The sequence below is a fragment of the Hylobates moloch genome, unplaced genomic scaffold (assembly GCF_009828535.3).
Source record: "Hylobates moloch isolate HMO894 unplaced genomic scaffold, HMol_V3 SCAFFOLD_9, whole genome shotgun sequence".
NCBI lineage: Eukaryota > Metazoa > Chordata > Mammalia > Primates > Hylobatidae > Hylobates > Hylobates moloch.
Genome location: NW_026652284.1, coordinates 41,408,601 through 41,433,980, shown reverse-complemented (window position 1 = coordinate 41,433,980; position 25,380 = coordinate 41,408,601). Strand labels below are relative to the sequence as shown.

The 25,380-nt window shown below is 36.3% G+C and overlaps 2 protein-coding genes across 8 annotated transcripts in view; one reads left to right on the top strand and one right to left on the bottom strand.

The window, feature by feature from the left end:
• Positions 1 to 12,922, top strand: part of SDCBP (syndecan binding protein) — a 30,235-nt gene extending 17,313 nt beyond the window's left edge. For 5 of the 7 annotated variants that reach the window (XM_058444657.1, XM_032759717.2, XM_058444656.1 and 2 more), the window contains exons 3-9: positions 778 to 856; positions 2,096 to 2,205; positions 6,131 to 6,292; positions 8,269 to 8,444; positions 9,865 to 10,036; positions 10,776 to 10,867; positions 11,956 to 12,922. In XM_058444657.1, the coding sequence (XP_058300640.1) occupies positions 778 to 856; positions 2,096 to 2,205; positions 6,131 to 6,292; positions 8,269 to 8,444; positions 9,865 to 10,036; positions 10,776 to 10,867; positions 11,956 to 12,010 (846 nt within the window). In that variant the 3' untranslated portion in view covers positions 12,011 to 12,922. The remainder of the gene's footprint in view (positions 1 to 777; positions 857 to 2,095; positions 2,206 to 6,130; positions 6,293 to 8,268; positions 8,445 to 9,864; positions 10,037 to 10,775; positions 10,868 to 11,955) is intronic. The other 2 variants (XM_032759719.2, XM_032759718.2) reach the window with 1 other exon arrangement.
• Positions 12,923 to 13,764: 842 nt separating this feature from the next.
• Positions 13,765 to 25,380, bottom strand: part of NSMAF (neutral sphingomyelinase activation associated factor) — an 82,655-nt gene continuing 71,039 nt past the window's right edge. Inside the window, 8 exon segments of the mRNA XM_058444655.1 lie at positions 13,765 to 14,461; positions 15,905 to 16,014; positions 16,152 to 16,254; positions 16,717 to 16,867; positions 17,861 to 17,944; positions 19,227 to 19,350; positions 19,784 to 19,851; positions 20,644 to 20,711. Coding sequence (XP_058300638.1) covers positions 14,367 to 14,461; positions 15,905 to 16,014; positions 16,152 to 16,254; positions 16,717 to 16,867; positions 17,861 to 17,944; positions 19,227 to 19,350; positions 19,784 to 19,851; positions 20,644 to 20,711 — 803 coding nt within the window. The 3' untranslated portion in view covers positions 13,765 to 14,366.

The following is a 25,380-nucleotide window of genomic DNA, read 5'->3' as shown; positions in this document are numbered from 1 at the left end:
AGATGATTTCAGTGGGACATGCTTAGTATTAATTTTTTAGGTGTTTTTCTGATATGTGACTTTTATATGAATATGGGCAAGCTTTTTTCTTATGAAAATAAAATATTTTGGCTGGGCGTGGTGGCTCACACTTGTAATCCCAGCACTTTGGGAGGCCGAGGCGTGGATCACGAGGTCAGGAGATTGAGACCATGATGAAACCCCGTCTCTACTAAAAATACAAAAAATTAGCCGGGCGTGGTGGCGGGCGCCTGTAGTCCCAGCTACTCGGAGAGGCTGAGGCAGGAGAATGGCGTGAACCCGGAAGGCGGAGCTTGCAGTGAGCCGAGATTGCGCCACCGCACTCCAGCCTGGGCGACAGAGCAAGACTCCGTCTCAAAAAAAAAAAAAAAAAAAAAAAAAAGAAAAGAAAATATTTTTACTTGGACTAATTAGTAAAAGAATAATGAAAATGTAAAATTTATTCATTTTAGAATGCACTTTGAAAATATTCATTTATTGTGGAAGCACTATGAAATACTGGTTATAAGACATGTAGAATGGTACTTCTACAATTTTTTTGTGATAGCCTTAAAAGTATTTAGAATATCAAATATAGTTTTGATTTGCAGATTTCCTTTGAAAAATGTATTGCTGACGTGTTTGAAATTAAACTTTCTTACATAAATCTTCATTGTTTTAGTTTCTTTTTGGAAGTACTGGATTTAGCTTATAAATTATATAAGAATATAAAGTAAGTATAGCATATTGTTAGAATTTTCTTCTTTTCTTTTTCAGGCTCAAACTGCTTTTTCTGCAAACCCTGCCAATCCAGCAATTTTGTCAGAAGCTTCTGCTCCCATCCCTCACGATGGAAGTAGGTTTATACTTTGAGTTCATTCTCTGTGAACAGAAATATTGTTATCTTCTTTTGCTCAGATAAGGAATCCAAGATTTTTTTTTGGACAGGCTGCATAAAATTGGTAGTTAAGCTCAAATAGTTATGAATAAAAAAAAATGTTTACTTCAAAAAATAACCCTTTTTCTAATTAAGATAGTGAACTGTGGATATGGGGGGATGTATTTCATGGCTTAATGAAAATTAATTTTAGACTGACTTGTAAATCCCTAACATGTGGCTGATTCATTTATGAATGAATTATATATATGAATTCACATATGAGAACTATATGAATTCACATTTAAGAACTATTATGCTGCTGCTGTTGAACTTTCTGAATTGTCTTCTGTCTTTCCTATGGGAGCTTCTGAAATTTCCAACCACCTCCTCTTTGGGAAGCCTCCTAAATCTTGAGGCCTTTATTCATTCTCTGTATCCTGTCTTTGGTCCCTTTTTCTTCAAGGTTCAGAGGGATTCAGGACAGAGCTCCTAAATACTATGACTTAAGATACAAAATAAGTGTTAAATAAGTTTTTGTGGCCTGTCATTTTGTCTTACAACAGTTTATAACATTGTGCTTCATAGAAAATTCATTTTAAGTCACAGATAATTTAAGTCTCATGTAAAAAAGAGCTTTTGGAAATAGTATATAACTACTAATAAGTGAAATAATGTTAATATTTAAAAATACCATTTCCAGGATTTCAATGGAATGTGGTTAAAATTATTAAAATGATAAGACACTAAATAAATTTACAAGCTTTCAAAAAAATTGTTCATAAGAATCATTCCATATCCCTGTTTACAGAATGAGTTATAAAGTAGCTGACTTGACAAATAGATATTTTGGTCAGTTGTTCTGAATTGGAGAATCAGTGGCATTCTTACTAAATTCCTAATCAAGTAAGTTTATTTTAAGAAACGGGAAAGGCAAGATAGTTTATTTGGAAAAGTTATTTCTACTTTTAAGTGTTTAGGAATCGCTGGTTGTTTCAGTTCAGATGTCTTCATATTTTATGAATTTTATACATTTTCTGTATTTTCCATTTCTGATTATTACAGAGATGGGGAGATGCCTTTCCAAATTGCTACTTTAAATTCATTCTAGATTTTATAACTTCAGTGTAATTTTGTTAATACGCAGAAGCCCATAATGAGAAGTTTTCATTTTGTGTATTCTGTAAGTGCTTTTTAATTTATTCATTTACTTTTTAGATCTCTATCCCAGACTATATCCGGAGCTCTCTCAATACATGGGGCTGAGTTTAAATGAAGAAGAAATACATGCAAATGTGGCCGTGGTTTCTGGTGCACCACTTCAGGGGGTATGTATAGTGTAATTAATTTTGAATTATATAAAATCATACTTTACATGTTAATATAAGCTTTCCTCTTTGTGGCTAACTCACAGATATACTACTAGCATTGAACCTCACTTCTCGGAAATTTTAGACTTCCTTTTGGATATCATTTCTTACATAGTCTACTTCATTTTGTGCTACACTGTTTATTAGGACTTAGATTCAGATACCTTTTACTAGTTCGTTCTCCTTTGTCTTCTGCATTTAGTCAGTGACTAAGTCCGATTGATTCTGTTTCTGTTTCTTGTATTCATTTTATCTGTTTTTTATCCATTCTAGTCCTACTATAACCATATTCAGGGTTTCTATACTTCTAGCCTTCATTATTATAATACTCTCTTAAATTTCCTCTAGTAACTTATTTCAGACAGGAGTAAGTCGCTGCTAAGTTAATCATTCTGAAATACACATATAGGTCTATCATATCTTTATTGCTCATAATCTTTTTTTTTCTTTTTTCTTTTTTTTTTTTTTGAGACAGATTCTCACTCTGTCACCCAGTCTGGAGTGTGATGGCGTGATCTTGGCTCACTGCAACCTCCACCTGTTGGGTTTAAGCAATTCTCCTGCCTCAGCCTCCCAAGTAGCTGAGACTACAAGCACACGCCACCATGCCTGGCTACTTTTTTGTATTTTTAGTAGAGACCAGGTTTCACCATGTTGGCCACGCTGGTCTCGAACACCTGACCTCCGGTGATCCACCTGCCTCGACCTCCCAGAGTACTGGGATTACAAGCATGAGCCACTGCGCCCGGCCTTTGCTCTTAATCTTTTAACATTCTTTTTGAAATTCAAAGCTCCATGTAATTAGACTCCAGAGTCTAGCTTGATTATAATGGATCTGGTAACCTTTTATTAAGGTTATTGCTATGACCATAGCACTTTGTACCACTTATTATAATTGTAGTTAAATCTGTGTCTGTCTTGTTGCCATATCCCAATGCATATACAGTACCTGGCATTTATGTATTTACCAAATATTTATTGAAAACTTGCTTGTATTAGTGGTGATGCTGTTGGGAAAACAATTAATAGTAGGTATTTTAAGAGGTTGAAAAATTGAAAAAAACATAAATGGACATAGATGTAATTGCAGATAGCTAGCTGCTTCTCCTAGGACTGGGATAACACAGGAGAGAGATTGGAGTTAGCAGAACCTAGAAGCTCGAGGGAGGCCGGGCGCAGTGGCTCATGCCTGTAATCCCAGCACTTTGGGAGGCCGAGGCGGGTGGATCACGAGGTCAGGAGATCGAGACCATCCTGGCTAACACAGTGAAACCCCATCTCTACTAAAAATACAAAAAATTAGCCGGGCGAGGTGGCGGGCGCCTGTAGTCCCAGCTACTCGGGAGGCTGAGGCAGGAGAATGGCGTGAACCCTGGGGGGTGGAGCCTGCAGTGAGCCCGAGATTGCGCCACTGCACTCCAGCCTGGGCGACAGCGAGACGCTGTCTGAAAAAAAAAAAAAAAAGAAGCTTGAGGGAAGAGCTCCACAAAGCTGGGACTCAGACCTTGGGTGAGGGGACACTACTAGTGCCTCTGAGGGGTTGTAATGAGGCTGGTTCTGGGAGTGTCAGTAAAAGTTGCAGACTGGAACCAACTGCTGCTGCCAGTGTAAAGGGCCAGGCTTACACAGTACTGACAGGAGCAGGAAGAACACAGGAAGGAACGAGGTGCTTGTCATTCCAGTCACTGACAAACGAAATTATAATTTGCACAGTTAGGCCCAGCATCACCAAGTAGAGTCTAGAAGGGTGGATTTGGAGCTGATAAACAGTAGCTTAGTATCTGTTACCACCTACTCCGTTGACTGCTCAGTATATCTACACACTTGTACAAACATTTGAATTTCATGTGACAACAACAACTTTATACTTTCTCCTTGAAAGATGAACTTCTTCATAAAATCAAAGTTCAGCAAACTTTATAAAGGGCTCCATAATAAATACCTTCGGCTTTCATGGTCACTTATTATCTTTATCACATATTCTTATTGTTATTTGTTTATTTACAATCTTTAAAAATATAAAAATCATTTTTAACTCAGGGGTGTACAAAATGAAGCCATGTACTCTTCAATGTAAATGAAGTTGCTCTCACCCTTTTCTCTAGAAAGGGATGATACCAGTTAATGTGGCCATCTCTGGGCAGTCGTCATGGTATTGATTACTATATGATATTAATTACCCTTCTAAGTATTCACATTCCCAACAGAATATTTTTAATTTAAAGGCAAAAGTGTAAAGTTAACCACTACCAACAATTCATACATAAAGGTAAAAAGAGGTATAGAGGAACAGAAAGATTATCTGCTGTATTTACAGAAAATATACAAATACAAAGAAGAACAGAGTCATAGCTGCTCTGATTGTTATTTTAGTAACTGGTCATGAGGCCGTAGTTAAAATTTATAACTTCCTTTGTTCACTATATGGATGCTTAGATCCCTTTGCCCTTGGGCAATACTTCAGCTGGTCTTTTTTAAAAAAAAACTTAATACCTAGAAGGGTGATATAAACCTTCATTTTTTGTGTCTGCATCTCCAGGGTTCTTCAGTGCGCCGCCTTTTCTTTTTCTTCTGTTCTATTTTAAATTAATTTGTTGCTGGAGATTTCTGTTAACTCTTCATATGTAGTGAATTTTTCATTTCACATATTTTATTCTTCTCTTGATGTTCCATCCAGATCTTCCTCTCCCCAGCTTTGTTGAGGTATAATTAACAAATATAAATTGTATATATTCAACTGTATATATCAATACAACTTGATGTATTGACACACACACAAACACACACACATTGTGAAATGATTACCACAGTCAAGGTTATTAACGTATCTGTCATCTCACATGGTTACATTTCTTTTGGTGTGTGGTGGGAACACTTAAGATGTACTCTTAGCAAATTTCAAGTATACAGTACAGTATTATTAGTTATAGTTACTATGCTGTACATTAGATCTCCAGAACGTACTCATATGATAACTGAGAAAGTCTGTACACTTTGACCAACATTTTTCTCATTCTTTGCCCTGCCCACCCCCAGCCCCTGACAACCTTCCTTCTACTCTACTTCTGTGAGTTTGACTCTTTTCAGATGCCACGTATAAGTGGACCCAGACAGTACTTGTCTTCTGTGTCTGGTTTATTTCACTTGGAATAATATTCTCTATGTTTAGTCATGTTGTCCAAATGGCAGGATTTCCTTTTTTTAATGGCCTAGTATTATTCCACTTTCTTTTTGGTTGGGGAAAGGTTCCACTTAAAATAAACCAGTTTTGGTTAGGAAAACTTGAAAAAACTAGATACTTGAAACATGGTACATGACACAGGTCCCTAATGTAGGTATTCTGGGGCATTCTGGTTTGTGCATATGATTTGTTAATCCATAGATGGTTACTAGAGGGGAGGAGACATAATAGTTGACTGTCTTTATGTGTGCCAGTGCCCATACAACATGCACTTTTCATTTAATCCTCTCAGTAACAGTGAGGTAGGAAGTTTGCCCCTTTTATGGAAATTCTGAAAGGATAAGTAGATTGTCAAAGATCGTGACATAAAGAACCATCTGGAAAATGTTTCAAAAGTATATGGCCTTTAAGTTCAAAGTTAATACATTTGAGATGAAGACAAGCCAATATATCGGTGAAACAAGCGCCAGTGAATTCAAAGGGCAACAGAGTCATTGAATCTATTAGAGATGATATGTATGGGAATAAGTTAGTGAAGAATTAGTAGTAGAGCCAGTGCCATTTTCATAAACATCAAACTTTATCTGAAGGAAATTATTTGTGGATTGGAAAGCCAAAACTGAGTAAGTTCCAGTTAATTATCATTGTTTTTTTCAAGGAGAGTGTTTCTAAATATTGACACATTGTATATGGTTTTGTCAGCAGTTGGTAGCAAGACCTTCCAGTATGAACTATATGGTGGCTCCTGTAACTGGTAATGATGTTGGAATTCGTAGAGCAGAAATTAAGCAAGGGATTCGTGAAGTCATTTTGTGTAAGGATCAAGATGGAAAAATTGGACTCAGGCTTAAATCAATAGATAATGTAAGTATTTTAAATACCTATTTGAATTTGTCTAAATATCTTACATAATAAGTGATTAATGTTAAAATAATTTGAAAGGAAATGCTTTAATTATAATAGTGCATCTGTAGTTGAGAATATTTTAAATCTACTAACTTAAATGTTTTCAGTTGGGGATGTTCTATTTTGCAGGGGCACAGTTGGGACTTCTGACCACATTACTTTGAAAGATGTTTCTTTTCTGAATATTCTAACTGGAATACATTTCACTGGCCTACATATATTATAATGTAGTTTGTATAATAGAATTGTGACAGTTAAATAGAGCAGATGTGAAGGTTAAGAAAAAACTTTCCAATGAGAGTCAATGTCAGTGTGCATTTTTTTTTTTTTTTTTTTTTTGAGACGGAGTCTCGCTGTCGCCAGGCTGCAGTGCAGTGGCGTGATCTTGACTCACTGCAACCTCCGCCTCCTGGATGTGTGTGCATTTTTAAACCAAATGATCAGTATTTAACTGGTGAGATGGTTTTTGCAGATTTGTTATTAACATCCTTCACATTTGAATTTAATATGTCATTTTCTGAGTAAAAAAACATGGAATATTCTTTCTAATTAGGGCAGCCATTACTTGACTTTATAATTACCTCTCACCTTAACATACTGAAGATATGAAACAGGGTTATTCTCTGAGGAACCATTTAGAATTGTTAAGGACATGCTGAGTCTATACCCCAATTTACAGTTTTAGCCATTACCTTATCGGATTCAGTTTCAGTCATACATCTCTAGCTTAGTGCATCCAGCCTTTCTGCACAGAAAATTATAAGTGTGGTGCACTGCTGTAAATGGAGGAGGCTGATCTTGACAGGAAGCCCCAACCCTGCCTGCCCACCCAGGGGGCTGAGGCCATCGATGATGGCCTTGCTCACTTGTATATTACTCAAAATACATCTGTGTGCTTGGTTGGGATGCTCTGACTTTGCTGCCCTTTCTCCAAAATCTTCAGGGAATAGAGTATACTGCTGCTCCTTCCACCAGGATTGCTCTTGTGTTCTTTCCTCTGTCCTAAAGAGAAAAGATACTTTTCATAGGCCCCTTGGCCCCACTGTAGGTAATAGTTGCAGTGGATTTGTTCACTTGGCCAAAGGGCATTTGTTCATTTATGGGGTGCTACCTAGTTCTTGCTTATCATTCTACAATGTAACAGATGTGTGATAGAAAAATGTGACCTAGCTTAGGATTGTAGAAGTAGATGCATTTATATTTTACCAGGCTTATTCTTCTTTTACACTTATCTATTTATATTTTGTTCAACTTCTGATTGAATTTTACATAAATAAAAATATCCATGTAAGTGTAGTTATTGGTTAACAGTACTTGAGTTTTCTGTATTTATTTCATTGTGTGTTCTTTATAAGCCTGTGCATGTGGATTTAATATGCCCATCTTTTTAGTCTAACAAATAAACTTTAATCTTACTTGATTATACACAATTTAGCAAATGGGTAAAGGAATGCTTCAGCTCAAAAGGTAGAATTATGACCTTAAACTGTCATTTATTAAGCTGTAAAAGAACTCATCAAACTTTCTTACATGTGACTTGCTTTTCCCCTAAATATGATTATGTACTGATAATTTGGTATTCTATCAGACTCATAGACGCTTGCATTTATTAAAGTTGTCCTACTGTATTTTCCTTAGTTCTGTATTCCAAGTTGAAGGGGGGGGGGGCATTGTGGTTGTTCAGGTGGGTTATGATTTGGTATAGAAATTGCCATTGAAATCTCACTTTTTTGCCTTATTCTTTGGAGTTGCTGTCTTGATAAATTTTCCAGTTTCTTTTGAGGTGATAATATACTCATACAGTTTTTCCTTTTTTTTTCTTTTTTGTCACTGGGGTAGAGTTTTCAACATAAACAGTTGTTTCCTAATTTTCTAGCATTTAAAACCGTATCATAGTAGTGGTAAATGACAAAAATTATTTTCTTATTATCTAGGGTATATTTGTTCAGCTAGTCCAGGCTAATTCTCCAGCCTCATTGGTTGGTCTGAGATTTGGGGACCAAGTACTTCAGATCAATGGTGAAAACTGTGCAGGATGGAGCTCTGATAAAGCGCACAAGGTGCTCAAACAGGCTTTTGGAGAGAAGATTACCATGACCATTCGTGACAGGTAAGCTGTTACTAAACAGCTCAAATGAAAATTCAATACTAGTTTTCCATTTTTTTGGGCTTTCAGAGTCTGTGAATATATTACTTTGTTGCAGAAAATGATCAAATGTTATTGATGAGCTTTACAGTCTTGCAGTTGTATGGTGCAGATTTTTCTTACATAGTTTGTTTTTAAAGCATTCTGATACGATACCTTATTTCAGAGTTTATAAGACAAATCTCTCTAGAAAATAGAAAATGTATGTTGGAGAAGTAACTGAGTAGTAGGGCATCTCTGGGCTCACTTTCCAACTTACTGCTTAGATACATCCAGCCTAGAGTGTTCACACACAGTGGTCCCTCATTGTAAGGGTCAGAGCCCATGCAGACTTCCAAGTAGTGTGGGAGTTCTGAAAGCCGTATCAAGACTTTTGGGTAGTTACGAAGCAGTAGTTTTCAAGAACATGGAATAGTCTATGTAGCAGCTCATTCATTTAGAACTTAAACATTTAGCACATGAAATAGGGGCCTCCATTTATTTTCTTGTCTACTCCGTACCCAATTAAGGGTAGACATATATCACATTGTTATAGTAAGCTTTGAGTTTTTGTTCCTTCTCAGTGAAACTTCTGTTTTATCTTTGTGTTTCCAGCTTCTCATTCAGTGTAGGTATTTAGTAAATGTTTCAGATGAATGTCCTTTTTACTTTCTATCTAAGCAGATATTTCAAAGAGTAAGTTGTACTAACAGGAAGAAATGCCTCTTCTGAATTTAATAATGTAAATACAAGTTTATCATAAAACCCTTATGATAACATGATAACAAGAGTTTATAGAGAATCAAGCAAATGTAACTGGTATAACAACTCTAGAGGGACAGCTGGATGCCTTTTAATAATAGCTGCATGCCTCCCTTTCCAAAGGGGCTTGAGGAACTTAAGTCTTACTGCTGCTCTAGTTTTTCTTTTCAAATATAGCAATGTATAAAATTTTCAAAATCAAGATGTGAGAAATATTTTAAAGGTTTTAAATAAAAGAAATAGTTCCTAAAAATGATTTGGCTGTAGAAAATACCAAAACTTAATAAAAAATAAAAATTATTTTTACCACTGTGATTTACTTAAAAAGCCTATCTCATTCTTAATGCTGTAAAGTCTGATTAATTATAAAGGAAAAACATATTGATAAAACCATATAAAGCAGTTGTCTTTGATACTTAAGAAATGTTGATTAGTAAATCAGTCAAACCATAATGAATAAACTAAAAAAAAACTTTTACACAAAGATGTTCCATGAATGTATAAAATCAGAGCCATAAGTTGCTCTTATTAGAAACAGTGTTTATTATAAAAGTATCCAATATGGCAACATTTATGGTATATGAAATCCATTAAAATGTTTACCTTAGAATTAAGTTTTTAATTGAACCCATTATGTTTGTAGGCCCTTTGAACGGACGATTACCATGCATAAGGATAGCACTGGACATGTTGGTTTTATCTTTAAAAATGGAAAAATAACATCCATAGTGAAAGATAGCTCTGCAGCCAGAAATGGTCTTCTCACGGAACATAACATCTGTGAAATCAATGGACAGAATGTCATTGGATTGAAGGTAAAGAACAGACTTTGTGCCATGTTCTGCTGCAGTTTTAGAAAATGTCTGTCTTTTGACTATATTTAGGTGGCGCTGTTTTCATATTGACTTAGGTGGGAGATGGGGAACGTGGGGCCTGAGCTCTTGCTCTGGCCAGTCACCAGAATTATTTGGGCTGTTATCTAGAACTACAGTTCCTATAACAAGGGGCTGGAATAAATGATCTCAGAAGTACCTCATACTAGAATTCTATAGAAATATGGGCAACAGAGATTTAGAATATGAATAGTTGCCCAGCATTTCTCAATCCAGGAATATAAGAAATGAATAATAGTTTTGGTTCATATTAATACTTTATTTTTATAGTTTTTCTCCACAAATTCCTAAATAAGTCTGTCTTAAGGTCAAAAAGTTTTAAGCATGACCTCCTCATTTCATAGAATTTGATTTCACAGTTAACTAAAAGGAGATGGTAGTATTGTATATGGGGAAAATTAATATTCAGAAACGAAAAGTTTTTTTTGGTTAAAATATTCAACTCAGTTTACTTAAGCAATTTGGTTACTAGCTGTAAAATAGTGTACAATTAAACTTAGTAAGAAATACTAGAAAAAATTAGAAATACCAAGCAGGGTTTTAGAGATACTAACAAAACATAACAGGACATATATTTTGTATTTCTTTACCAAGCTGGCATAGTTTTGTATTTATTAATAAAGCCTCTGTGGAATTAATTTTTAATATGTGTTTTTATCAGGACTCTCAAATTGCAGACATACTGTCAACATCTGGGACTGTAGTTACTATTACAATCATGCCTGCTTTTATCTTTGAACATATTATTAAGCGGTAAGTAAACAATTCCTCAACTTAATGCATATGGTCATGTGACTTAATATAAGCACTATACTTTAATTCTCAGCTCTTTGGTTCTTTTACCTAAGGAATGGATACTGGTGTTTTATCTAGAAATTTGAAGTAAGTTATTTAAATCAGAGGGGCTGGTAAGGATGAGCTCTTACAACTTCCCAAGTACTGAATAAAATTCACATATACTTTCCTCAGTTTTTATAATGCCTAGTAGAAAAAAGGTATGCAAGGAGAAGTGGACATGCTTTCAGTTTTCAATTTGCAGTGCAATTGACTGCAGTTGCACCGCCTACCACTCCTCTGCTCAGTATAAATATAGTTGTGGTGGTTCGTAATGGAGAATTCTTGCTGGTGGAATGCTAGGAGTAAGTTTCCCTTCTCTCCAGAATCTCAGGAGGCATAGACAAGTGTGATATGTTGGTGCTATCTGTGCTCAGGAACTGAGGATTAGAAAGCCAAGTGATCAGAACTGAAAAGAGGCAACAAGGTTACTTCTATAGAGCTTTTCATATCCTAGCATATACCATAGCTGTTTTTGTCAAGCCAGCTTGGAATCCTTCTTTCAGAAGCTCTATTACGCATGTTAAAATGAGATTTAAAAGATTCATAAACATAACCATAAAACATAAAAAATGAAATTTTTGTGTTGGCTTCTGGATAGAATGCACCTAGCTACCCTTGGAGGGGGTAAAAAGGAGTTATTGTTATGACTAATTGTTCTAGGCTTCACTTTTCTTAAATCACTGATGGATCCCTCTACCCCAACTCATCACAGCCTTGTCATTTTCTTTCTGTTTTTTGAAAATCACCATGTTTAATGTACAGGAATTCATTTGTATCCTAACTTCTCTAGCCAAATACAGATAGCCTTTCCCATTGAGTGTCTGTCAACAACTAGATTACCAGAGATGCTTCTGGACTCATTTAAAAGATCTTTCCCTTCTCTCCATTCACATTTGATGCTAACAGGTGCTAAATTGGAAGTGGGAATTTTCTTGGATTAACGTAGCATTTTTGAAAAACAAAAACCAGAATCTCAGTATATAATAAAAGTACCTCTCTTGTAGGATGGCACCAAGCATTATGAAAAGCCTAATGGACCACACCATTCCTGAGGTTTAAAATTCACGGCACCATGGAAATGTAGCTGAACGTCTCCAGTTTCCTTCTTCGGCAACTTCTGTATTATGCACGTGAAGCCTTCCCGGAGCCAGCGAGCATATGCTGCATGAGGACCTTTCTATCTTACATTATGGCTGGGAATCTTACTATTTCATCTGATACCTTGTTCAGATTTCAGAATAGTTGTAGCCTTATCCTGGTTTTACAGATGTGAAACTTTCAAGAGATGTACTGACTTTCCTAGAATAGTTTCTCTACTAGAAACCTGATGTTTTTATAAGCCATTGTGATTAGGATGACTGATACACAGGCTTAGCTTTGTGTGAAAACCAGTCACCTTTCTCCTAGGTAATGAGTAGTGCTGTTTATATTACTTTAGTTCTATAGCATATTTGCATTTTTAACATGCTACCATAGTACATTTAGAATGATTGCCTTTGATTTTTTAAAAAATTCTGTGTGTGTGTGTATGTGTGTGTGTGTGTGTGTGTGTAAAATGCCAATTAAGAACACTGGTTTCATTCCATGTAAGCATTAAACAGTGTATGTAGGTTTCAAGAGATTGTGATGATTCTTAAATTTTAACTACCTTCACTTAATATGCTTAAACTGTCGCCTTAACTGTGTTAAGCATCTAGACTAAAAGCCAAAATATAATTATTGCTGCCTTTCTAAAACCCAAAATGTAGTTCTCTATTAACCTGAAATGTACACTAGCCCAGAACAGTTTAATGGTACTTACTGAGCTATAGCATAGTTGCTTAGTTGTTTTTGAGATTTTTTAGTCAATGCATAATGGAAACTTCTTTCTTCTAAAAGTTGCCAGTACCACTTTGTGAGAAGTGAATCACTATATGTAATGTAAAAGTTACTACACTTAACAGAATAAACTTTTGACTCCCCTTTTGTTCATTTGTGGATTAAGTGGTATAATACTTAATTTTGGCATTTGACTCTTAAGATTATGTAACCTAGCTACTTTGGGATGGTCTTAGAATATTTTTCTGATAACTGGTTCCTTTTCCTGACTCCTCCTTGCAAACAAAATGATAGTGACACTTTATCCTGATTTTTTTCTTCTTTTTGGTTTATGTCTAGTCTGATTAAATATGTATACATAAAGTTACATTTTAGTCTGTCTATTACTGCAGCATTGGCTTTCACCAAACTTATGCATGATCTAGAAGATAGATAGGCATCATCTCCCAGAATAAGCTGACATTCAGGGGCCCTAAGAACAGCTCCTGACATTGAGTGTCAGGAAAATTGCTTCCAGTTGGGAACCCCAGATAACCAGGGCCAAGAGAGCTGGTTCACACCTGCCATGCAGCAGGAACTCATTGAGGCTACTGACTGTCCCTAGCAATACCTGAGAACAGGTAATATTTAATAACACTTGAAATTGACTTTGGAAATTCTATTAGTGTGGTCTGACTCAAGTTTTTTCTCCTATGTCATACTACATGCAAGATACAACAATGTTTTTAAAGAGTATAGAAAAAATAAGTCACACACTTCTTACCATGGTTCAGAGGTTGAATATAAAAGAAAATCTGCTACTGCTATGCAGCTTACCTTGTTTGAAATTTGGAAGAGAAAAACAAAAATATTTGATTATCTACCTGAGTCTGAAGATAATTTCAAAAGTAATGGAATTACATTCATATCACTAAATACGGTTTTCTAGAAGATGATTCTAGACTTGCGGTCTTAAAAACACTAGCCTTAAGTTACTTAAATAACATGAAAACAGCTTTCTTTAGAGAAAAATATTTTTAATGTAGAAAAGATGAATAGCTATAATGAAATACAAACCGTTCCTATACACAGTAAACTTACTGTTATAAGAACTGCTAATCCTTCTCCAGGTTCTTAGAATCTGGGTACAGCATTATACAAAGTAACCACTCTATGAAAACACACACCCAAAACCCGACGGGTGGCAATTGTGATAGATTAGGAAGACAAAACAGACTCAGAAGTAGCAGAGAATACTGCACATTTTCAAAATTCTTAATTGTTCAGTGCTTCCTGACAAGTTTCCCCAGCCCAATTTATCTCTTAGCTATTCTCTGCTACCTAGTCCTGTCTTCTAACAATCATCATACGGGGATGATCATCTGCCTTACAGTGTAACATGTTTTCCCTAACACTGCCACATTTTATCTGCCGTAAGAGAATGGCAACTAACGGCTTTCAATGAAGTCACCATGATTTCGAAAGTTTAAAACCACAAATTTTCCATGTGGTAAAACTTCTAATTACTAACATTGCACATTCACCAGTCCGTTTAAAAGTTTGGTTTAAAAATGCATTAAATAGAGTTCAATTTAATATTCAGGAGAGGAAAAGGCACTTAATACTGCAATTTCCAGAATATAATTTGTCTGTCTTCCCCTCCTGTGATGATACTGCTACACTGTTCATTCATCCATATACATGTCACAGCACCTGAGAGAAAGACATTTTGGTTAGTTAGGAAGTTGACCAGGAGGCACCCAAAGATAAAACTTCACTCTGATGCTTACTCTTGCTTTGCTATTCATTTACTAAACAAGTGAAGTAAGTTCTATTTTTTCTTGTCTCCTTCCTATAATAAAACCCTTGAATAAATTAAAAATAATTGCTTGGTACAAAGATCTTGTGAGGAATAATAAACCATTTAAGTGTAAATCTAAACCTAAAACAACTAGGAATTATGGATATAGAACAGAATGCAAATGAATACCTTGGCGAAGTAAGTATAATGCAGGTATAACATGACAAAAGTTAGGAGACAGATGTGAAGGAAAAGGTGGGGAATTGGTTTATTTCCTTTTCCACCGGAAGAGGTCAAATCACATTAAAATTACTAAGTTGAGAACAAAAGTCACAAAGAATTTCATTTTTTTGAAACAGTCTCGCTCTTGCTCTTACCCAGGCTGGAGTACAGTGGTATGATCAAGCTCACTGTAGCCTCTATCTCCTGGACTCAAGCTCTCCTCCCATCTTAGCCTCTTAAGTAGCTGGGACCACAGGCATGTGTCACCACACTTTTCTAATATTTCTGATTTTTAGTAAGAGATGAGGTTTCGCTATGTTGCCGAGGCTGGTCTCAAACTCTTGACCTCAAGCAATCCTCCCACCTTGGCTTCCCAAAGTGCTGGCATTACAGGCCTGAGCCACTGAGCCTGGCCCAGACTTTTTAAGGTATACATTTAAGAAGAAATAATCATATGAAGTCGAGTGACACAGGGAAGAGAATGAAGGTAGGAAGTTACCGCTTACAGCGGGAAGTCAAGGGGTAACGAGACACTAGAAGAATTAAAAACCAAGTCCTCCAAATGATCAGAAAGCAAGCAAGAATTTGTAAGCAAACAATCTAGTGAATCTCCAAGAAATATTACCAAATGAAAAAAATGGGCAGAACAGTTTATTATACTTCACATAAACAATTTTATACACATATACCCTCTCATTCACAGGACACACACTGGTAAAGTACTGTAAGGAGGACTGGGAGGTAGGAGTCAGCGGTAGAAAGAAGCCTTAATTTTCATTGTAGTTCCTATTGTTTCTGGGTTTATTTTTTTTCTCTTTTTTTACTATTCTAAAAATTTAAGATCATACTATTATCTTTAAGAAAAATAATAGCTTTACGATGGTTTTTAATTCTCCATATGAAAGTTAAAGACTTCCTTTTTGGAGTCCGATGCCTGTTAACATAAATCTAAATCCTGAGTAACCTACGAGATGCAGATCACCTGGCCAATCAAGAGGCTCCAGGGACATGTTTATAACGTGGAAAAACCATGGGTGTTTTTTGCCCAAGAAGAGGGTGTTCCTGATGGGAAAGGCAGACTTGAGTTCATTATCTTGACAACAAAGATCAAGACAACTGCAGTGGCTGCTTACCTGTGTGGCCCTGTATTCTCTCACTGATTTTTGCTCCAAGGAGGTCCCAAACGAGCAGCTCACCAGACTGACTTCCAGATAAAACGGAATTTCCATCCCAGACAAAGCATCTGCAAGAATGATTCAGAAATAGTCCTTTCTTCATCAAGAAGGAAAGACTATGTTAAACTGGCCAATGTAAGCCCAAATGAAGTGATCATGAACGTGTCTGTAAATGTCTTCGCCCCCAGTAACTCACAAACTATACCTCTGGGGCTCATCTGATGTCATGGAGGAGATGAGCATTCCTGTCTGCACATCAATGACATTAAGACAGCCATCTGCTCCTGTGCTGAGGACATGGCGACTATCTGCAACACAAGGTGAGACTCAGATATTGAGTGACAGCTTCAGGATGTGGTTTACGTTATTCTGGATTTTATTTCTGAGTCCAGTGGCCTAATCTCCACATTCGTTTTCTTCAAAATCGTTGTACTTAAGCAACGACTTCCTCTCCTTGAAATGGTTCCAGCTCTTTCCAAGATGTAGGGATGAGATGACCCTTTGATTATGAGTTCATTTTTATCTTAAATTAATTTCTCTAATGAGTTGAGGAATTAAAAATACCCAGTCCTGCTTTTCTACCTGATACAAATGCCACAAGTATACTGTATCCTGGCATAAAGCAGTGTTAGCTATTGGCAAAACCTCTTTTATCAGCAAATAGTGTTTTTCTTTGTAAATTTTATTGTTTATTTCAAAATTAACAATATTGTTTATTTCGAAATTCCAATTTACCTAGTATTATCTGTTTCAAAAAGGATAATATCTACCTGGGCTAAAAGCAGTGTCACATACAATCCCTGAATGGCATGGAATCTGGTGCATTAAGGTGGCCGTTGTGAGGTCCCAAATATTCACTGTGCCTTCTTTGGTGCCGGAAACTAACAGTGTGCTTGCAGCATTTAAACTGATTGTATCTACCTAAGGAAGAGAACACATTGATACATATTCCATTTAGATTTATGGTCATTAGCTATGTTTCTCTAGTCTGATTCAAATATGTAGTCATCATGATATAAATTAAACTATTGTGCAGTGTGCTGGTGTTGCTAATGCAGATGTATTTCAGCATCATCCTACTGAATAATAACATTTTAAAAATGAAATTAAATTCTTTATAAGCTAGTGAATACAAGAAGAAATGAAGTATTGCTAGAGTAAAGGTAATGCTGTTTTAAAATAGCTTAAAACTGACAGTCTCAGAAAGATAACTCTATGAATAATAAATTATAGTGAGCCGCCAAACTGCCTGAAGCACAGCCAGTCCATGATTATTTGAGGGATTTGTGGGAGTGGGGGAATCTCTCGAGGCTCTACTTGCGTATCATCATGAATTACATACTAAATATTTCTCAAACTCAGCTAATCTGAAGCCCATGGAAATTAGGCATCAGTTCACAACCTTAGAGAAAAGGCAGTACTGTCAACTACAGCATAAGATGCAGCAGCATGACCCGGAGAAAACTGAGCAAGTGAGAACTGAGTGCACTTGACCATCCTAGACAGCTGCTCACTGTCCCCCACTGTTGGATGAGTCTTTCCTGGACAGATGGTTCCCTTCCACCTTCTGGATCAGAAAACATGAAGGATCATAGGCCCTATGTTGTTGTCTCAAAGAGTTTGAGGGTACCAAATATTCAACGTCTTTCTCAGAAACTACTATTTTGGAATTCTAGTTGGATGGTAGCTAATTCTCAGGAAAATGTGCAAAGAAGTAACTTGGAGAAAAAAATAAAACAAAACAAAGTAGACTTGGAAACCTAAAGTCAACACAAAGAAAAGAACTGAGATTTAGCCTATAATCTTCCATTAACCAAATAAAGCAAAACAACATCAACAAAACCAAAAACCTTCTTCCAGCCCAACCCCTAGACTTTTAAGGTCAGTTTTCTGCAGTTTGTTGCTGGTACTCACACTGACATCATGTTCCAGCTCAGCCAGCAAGTCAAAATGGTGTCTTTTGGTGCCTGGCATCTCTGCAGGAACACCAGACCACACCTACGATGGAATACATTGCAGAAGGTATTTTCAAACATTTAACAAAAAGTCATTTCTAGTGCATTCAAGAAAAACTCCTCTGCTCAATTTCCATTTAACAGACTTGCCAATAAAGTTAAGCTGCACAGTGCTCCAGCTCCTCCTCCCTATGCCTGCACTTTTTCCCACCAGCATGTGCTTGCTTACTGTCCCTTCTTTGTACCTGTGTGTTTCTATCACCTGCACTTGCTGCTGTAATCATGTGACTTTAGTATGTGAGCTAAGGAAATATGAGTGTAGAAGTGTTACAGTGTCTTGAGAACACTATTAATGTTTTGAGAGGACCAAAAAGGATGTTACCCCCAAAATAACTAAAAATAGCTACAGGCAAATAAACTTATCTAAAAGAATGGAAGAAAAATTCTGAAAAACTCCTAGAGGAATTCTAACAATTTTAGGTTCTTGCTTTCTTTTACACCAACACAAAATAGAAACTGAAAATAACGAAAGCTGGCGCGGTTTATATAAGATTTCAAAGAAAAGACCGAACATACTCCTATCGAAAGAATGGTGAATGAATGTGCATTCAGATATTTTAAGTTTAAATAAAATGTGTCTTTTAATGATTCCTCACTTTAACTTGACATTTTCTAATTAATTATAATCAACTAATATTTCTGATCACGGCAGATGAAAGGGGCTGCTACTATACATTTCTTTCTAACTCTGCTATTGAATGAATGCTAGACCATTCACCCCACAATGGAATATACAGTACAGAAAACATGATAAACTTCTTATTATATTAAGAAGTGGCTATAATTCCCACCACTGCACTCTAGCCCCAGTCTAGGTAACAGAGCAAGACACTGTCTCTAAAAAAAAAAAAAAAAGGAAGTGTTTTTTTTTTTTAAACAAAAAATAAAAAAAAAAAAGAATGTACATATCACAAAGTATGTGATACGTAAGGATATGGAATGTTATTGCCTGTGTTTAAAATATATATATAATATGTATTATATAAATAAAAATATATAAATATATGTAATATATAACAGATATTATATTTTAAATATAAATTATAAATATATATTAAAGATATATTTTATACATATTTTTTAAACACAGGCAATAACATTCAATATGCTTACACTCACATGCTTTGTGAAAAACAGTGAAGTGACTGAACACATTAACAACAGGTAGTTGAGTGGCTTATAATATCTGTACATTTTAAGCTAAAAATTATATATATGCCATATAGCATACCAAGTTAAAAAAATTTTTTTAATTATATATGAACCTTCACTGTAGAGTCCCACGATGCAGAATATAGCCTGTTGTCATGCCAACAGATCTTACTAACAGCATCATCATGTCCCATTAATGTGTCCTGGCGTCTTCCAAATGCTATGGAATAAAAATAGCTAAAAGATAATGAGAAGTATTAAAACAGTAGTCTGGCTTAATTTTAAGGCTCCTAAACATATATTAAAGAAACGTTATGTTTTTTCATTCTATACTTACTACGGCTCAGTAGAATTACAAATTGCTTGTTCTCAAATTACTAAATCAAAATATTCAAAATTTGAATTTAAAATTAGAAATTTCCATGTCTGGCTCATCTGTGTTTTCACCTCAATTTAAAACTTAGAGAAAAACAGACTCCAACTGGAGAAATTATTCAATCCAAGTAATCATATTCGAATCCAACCATACTGTCCTCATCTCTAATATCTGTTCCCTTTAGAAAATAGCACTGTGTCCTGGCAGGGAAAGCTTCTGGCTTTTCACACCTCGTGTCCACAGAGGCAGCTATTCTGCACGTGGAATCACAGAGCAGGGTGCACAGATACATACACATTATTATCCCATGAAGAAGTTATGACAGTTGCATCTCCTGGTAAAAGTAAACAAGATGATAAAGCCTGAAATACAAATGATTTGACATTAATAATCTATAATAATTAGTAAGTCTCTAACACAGTAAAGCTATCTTATAAGTTCTCCCAAAAATTAATGCTCAAATTGTCTTTATGGTGGCTCTCCTCCTATTTACACAGATTTTCTCAACTGGCTAATTCCAGCTTAGAGTTTTTTCCAAAATGCAGGAAGGAAGGTCCACCTATGTCAAGGGTATTTATGACCTAGCCTGAGGACTCTCCAGGGTCCTGCCCTGGGCTGGAAGAAGCCCACTCACACTCTGGAGTAAATCTCCAGTTGGGGGCAGGCTGGGGATGATCCTCAAGAAAGAAAATACCCCCTCTGGACTACAGACTTGTGTGGGTAAGAAAACCTTCCAAAATTCTTTAGAGAATTTCCAGATCTTTTGCATGATTTACATTAAAAATAAGATGTGTTCTTTCAGAAGAATTGGTTTTATCATATTAGATATCCCACCAACTCAGAGATGCATAAATTAAGTAGCACATAACATTTAGTCTGACAGCTAAAAAAAGGAAAGGTTTATTCAGCAGAATTCTACTGGGTAGCTCTCCAAGTATTTTAAGCTAAAAATGAAATCACAACAGTACGAGAAAGTGGCAACCTGAAAAAAATTTTAAATTGAAATTAGAAGTAATCTAACTAAGGTATTTGGTAGGTTTACTACACAGGAATAAACTCAATTGTTTTGGGAGAAATAAAGTATTATTGTCTGTGTGTGTATAAAACAAACTACTACACGGATTTCTATCATATTACTAGTAAAATGAACTCACCATATTTGAAAATGATATACTTCTTTGTAGCGTTTTTGATTCTTTAGAAAACATCTTCAAGGTGGAATCTAATGATGAGAAGTAGACATATAAGAAAGACATATAAGAAATGTTAAGTGCGGCCAGAGAGAAAGGTCGGGTTACCCACAAAGGGAAGCCCATCAGACTAACAGCTGATCTCTTGGCAGAAACTCTACAAGCCAGAAGAGAGTGGGGGCCAATATTCAACATTCTTAAAGAAAAGAATTTTCAACTCAGAATTTCATACCCAGCCAAACTAAGCTTCATAAGTGAAGGAGAAATAAAATCCTTTACAGACAAGCAAATGCTGAGAGATTTTGTCACCACCAGGCCTGCCCTAAAAGAGCTCCTGAAGGAAGCACTAAACATGGAAAGGAACAACCGGTACCAGCCACTGCAAAAACATGCCAAATTGTAAAGACCATCGACGCTAGGAAGAAACTGCATCAACTAACGAGCAAAATAACCAGCGAACATCATAATGACAGGATCAAATTCACACATAACAATATTACCCTTAAATGTAAATGGGCGAAATGCTCCAATTAAAAGACACAGACTGGCAAATTGGATAAAGAGTCAAGACCCATCAGTGTGCTGTATTCAGGAAATCCATCTCACGTGCAGAGACACACATAGGCTCAAAATAAAGGGATGGAGGAAGATCTACCAAGCAAATGGAAAACAAAAAAAGGCAGGGGTTGCAATCCTAGTCTCTGATAAAACAGACTTTAAACCAACAAAGATCAAAGAGACAAAGAAGGTCATTACATAATGGTAAAGGGATCAATTCAAACAGAAGAACTAACTATCCTAAATATATATTCACCCAATACAGGAGCATCCAGTTTCATAAAGCAAGTCCTTAGTGACCTACAAAGAGACTTAAATGCCCACACAATAATGGGAGACTTTAACACCCCACTGTCAACATTAGACAGATCAACAACACAGAAAATTAACAAGGATATCCAGGAATTGAACTCAGCTCTGCACCAAGTGGACCTAATAGATATCTACAGAACTCTCCACCCCAAATCAACAGAATATACATTCTTTTCAGCACCACACCATACCTATTCCAAAATTGACCACATAGTTGGAAGTAAAGCACTCCTCAGCAAATGTAAAACAACAGAAATCATAACAAACTGTCTCTCAGACCACAGTGCAATCAAACTAGAACTCAGGATTAACAAACTCACTCAAAACCACTCAACTACATGGAAACTGAACAACCTGCTCCTGAGTGACTACTGGGTACATAACAAAATGAAGGCAGAAATAAAGATGTTCTTTGAAACCAATGAGAACAAACACACAACATACCAGAATCTCTGGGACACATTCAAAGCAGTGTGTAGAGGGAAATTTAGAGCACTAAATGCCCACAAGAGAAAGCAGGAAAGATCCAAAATTGACACCCTAACATCACAATTAAAAGAACTAGAGAAGCAAGAGCAAACACATTCAAAAGCTAGCAGAAGGCAAGAAATAACTAAGATCAGAGCAGAACTGAAGGAAATAGAGACACAAAAAACCCTTCAAAAAAATCAATGAATCCAGGAGCTGGTTTCTTGAAAAGATCAACAAAATTGATAGACCACTAGCAAGACTAATAAAGAAGAAAAGAGAGAAGAATCAAACAGATGCAATAAAAAATAACAAAGGGGATATCACCACCGATCCCACAGAAATACAAACTACCATCAGAGAATACTATAAACACCTCTATGCAAATAAACTAGAAAATCTAGAAGAAATGGATAAATTCCTCGGCACATACACCCTCCCAAGATTAAACAAGGAAGAAGTTGAATCTCTGAATAGGGTTCAGAGATTCTAATAACAGGCTCTGAAATTGAGGCAATAATTAATAGCTTACCAACCAAAAAAAGTCCAGGACCAGATGGATTCACAGCTGAATTCTACCAGAGGTACAAGGAGGAGCTGGTACCATTCCTTCTGAAACTATTCCAATCAATGGAAAAAGAGGGAATCCTCCCTAACACATTTTACGAGGCCAGCATCATCCTGATACCAAAGCCTGGCAGAGACACAACAAAAAAAGAGAATTTTAGACCAATATCCTTGATGAATACTGATGTAAAAATCCTCAATAAAATACTGGCAAACTGAATCCAGCAACACATTAAAAAGCTTATCCACCATGATCAAGTGGGCTTCATCCCTGGGATGCAAGGCTGGTTCAACACATGAAAATCAATAAACATAATCCAGCATATAAACAGAACCAAAGACAAAAACCACATGATTATCTCAATAGATGCAGAAAAGGCCTTTGACAAAATTCAACAACCCTTCATGCTAAAAACTCTCAATAAATTAGGTATTGATGGGACGTATCTCAAAATAATAAGAGCTATCTATGACAAACCCACAGCCAATATCATACTGAATGGACAAAAACTGGAAGCATTCCCTTTGAAAACTGGCAGAAGACAGGGATGCCCTCTCTCACCACTCCTATTCAACATAGTGTTGGAAGTTCTGGCCAGGGCAATTAGGCAGGAGAAGGAAATAATGGGCATTCAATTAGGAAAAGAGGAAGTCAAATTGTCCCTGTTTGCAAATGACATGATTGTATATCTAGAAAACCCCATTGTCTCAGCCCGAAATCTCCTTAAGCTGATAAGCAACTTCAGCAAAGTCTCAGGATACAAAATCAATATGCAAAATCACAAGCATTCTTATACACCAATAACAGATAAACAGAGAGCCAAATCATGAGTGAACTCCCATTCATAATTGCTTCAGAGAGAATAAAATACCTAGGAATCCAACTTACAATGGATGTGAAGGACCTTTTCAAGGAGAACTACAAACCACTGCTCAATGAAATAAAAGAGGATACAAACAAATGGAAGAACATTCCACGCTCATGGGTAGGAAGAATCAATATCGTGAAAATGGCCATACTGCCCAAGGTAATTTATAGATTCAATGCCATCCCCATCAAGCTGCCAATGACTTTCTTCACAGAATTGGAAAAAACTACTTTAAAGTTCATATGGAACCAAAAAAAGAGCCCGCATCACCACATCAATCCTAAGCCAAAAGAACAAAGATGGAGGCATCAGGCTACCTGACTTCAATCTATACTACAAGGCTACAGTAACCAAAACAGCATGGTACTGGTACCAAAACAGAGATATAGACCAATGAAGCAGAACAGAGCCCTCAGAAATACCACACATCTACAACCATCTGATCTTTGACAAACCTGACAAAAACAAGCAATGGGGAAAGGATTCCCTATTTAATAAATGGTGCTGGGAAAACTGGCTAGCCATATGTAGAAAGCTGAAACTGGATCCCTTCCTTACACCTTATACAAAAATTAATTCAAGATGGATTAAAGACTTACATGTTAGACCTAAATCCATAAAAACCCTAGAAGAAAACCTAAGCAATACCATTCAGGACATACGCATGGGCAAAGACTTCATGTCTGAAACACCAAAAGCGATGGCAACAAAAGCCAAAATTGACAAATGGGATCTAATTAAACTAAAGAGCTTCTGCACAGCAAAAGAAACTACCATCAGAGTGAACAGGCAACCTACAGAATGGGAGAAAATTTTTGCAACTTACTCATCTGACAAAGGGCTAATATCCAGAATCTACAATGAACTCAAACAAATTTACAAGAAAAAAACAAACAACCCCATCAAAAAGTGGGCAAAGGATATGAACAGACACTTCTCAAAAGAAGACATTTATGCAGCCAACAGACACATGAAAAAATGCTCATCATCACTGGCCATCAGAGAAATGCAAATCAAAACCACAATGAGATACCATCTCACACCAGTTAGAATGGCCATCATTAAAAAGTCAGGAAACAACAGGTGCTGGAGAGGATGTGGAGAAACAGGAACACTTTTACACTGTTGATGGGACTGTAAACTAGTTCAACCATTGTGGAAGTCAGTGTGGCGATTCCTCAGGGATCTAGAACTAGAAATACCATTTGACCCAGCCATCCCATTACTGGGTATACACCCAAAGGATTATAAATCATGCTTCTATAAAGACACATGCACACGTATGTTTATTGCGGCACTATTCACAATAGCAAAGACTTGGAACCAACCCAAATGTCCATCAATGACAGACTGGATTAAGAAAAGGTGGCACATATACACCATGGAATACTATGCAGCCATAAAAAAGGATGAGTTCATGTGCTTTGTAGGGACATGGATGAAGCTGGAAACCATCCTTCTCAGCAAACTATCGCAAGGACAAAAAACCAAACACCGCATGTTCTCACTCATAGGTGGGAATTGAACAATGAGAACACATGGACACAGGAAGGGGAACATCACACACAGGGGCCTGTTGTGGGGCGGAGGGAGGGGGGAGGGATAGCATTAGGAGATATACCTAATGTTAAATGAAGAGTTAATGGGTGCAGCACACCAACATGGCACATGTATACATATGTAACAAACCTGCACATTGTGCACATGTACCCTAAAACTTAAAGTATAATAATAATTAAAAAAAAACCCAAGACTCACAAATTACAAGGCTCTAATGTGCTTCGAACATCCTATATTTGAGATATGTAACAATCTATTTTCTAACTTACACAACATGATGTCGGAATAATTTCTTTAAATAATTTCTTCTGCACAGTATAACTTAATAATTCAACGCAATTTTTGCAACCCCAACACACAGAATTCC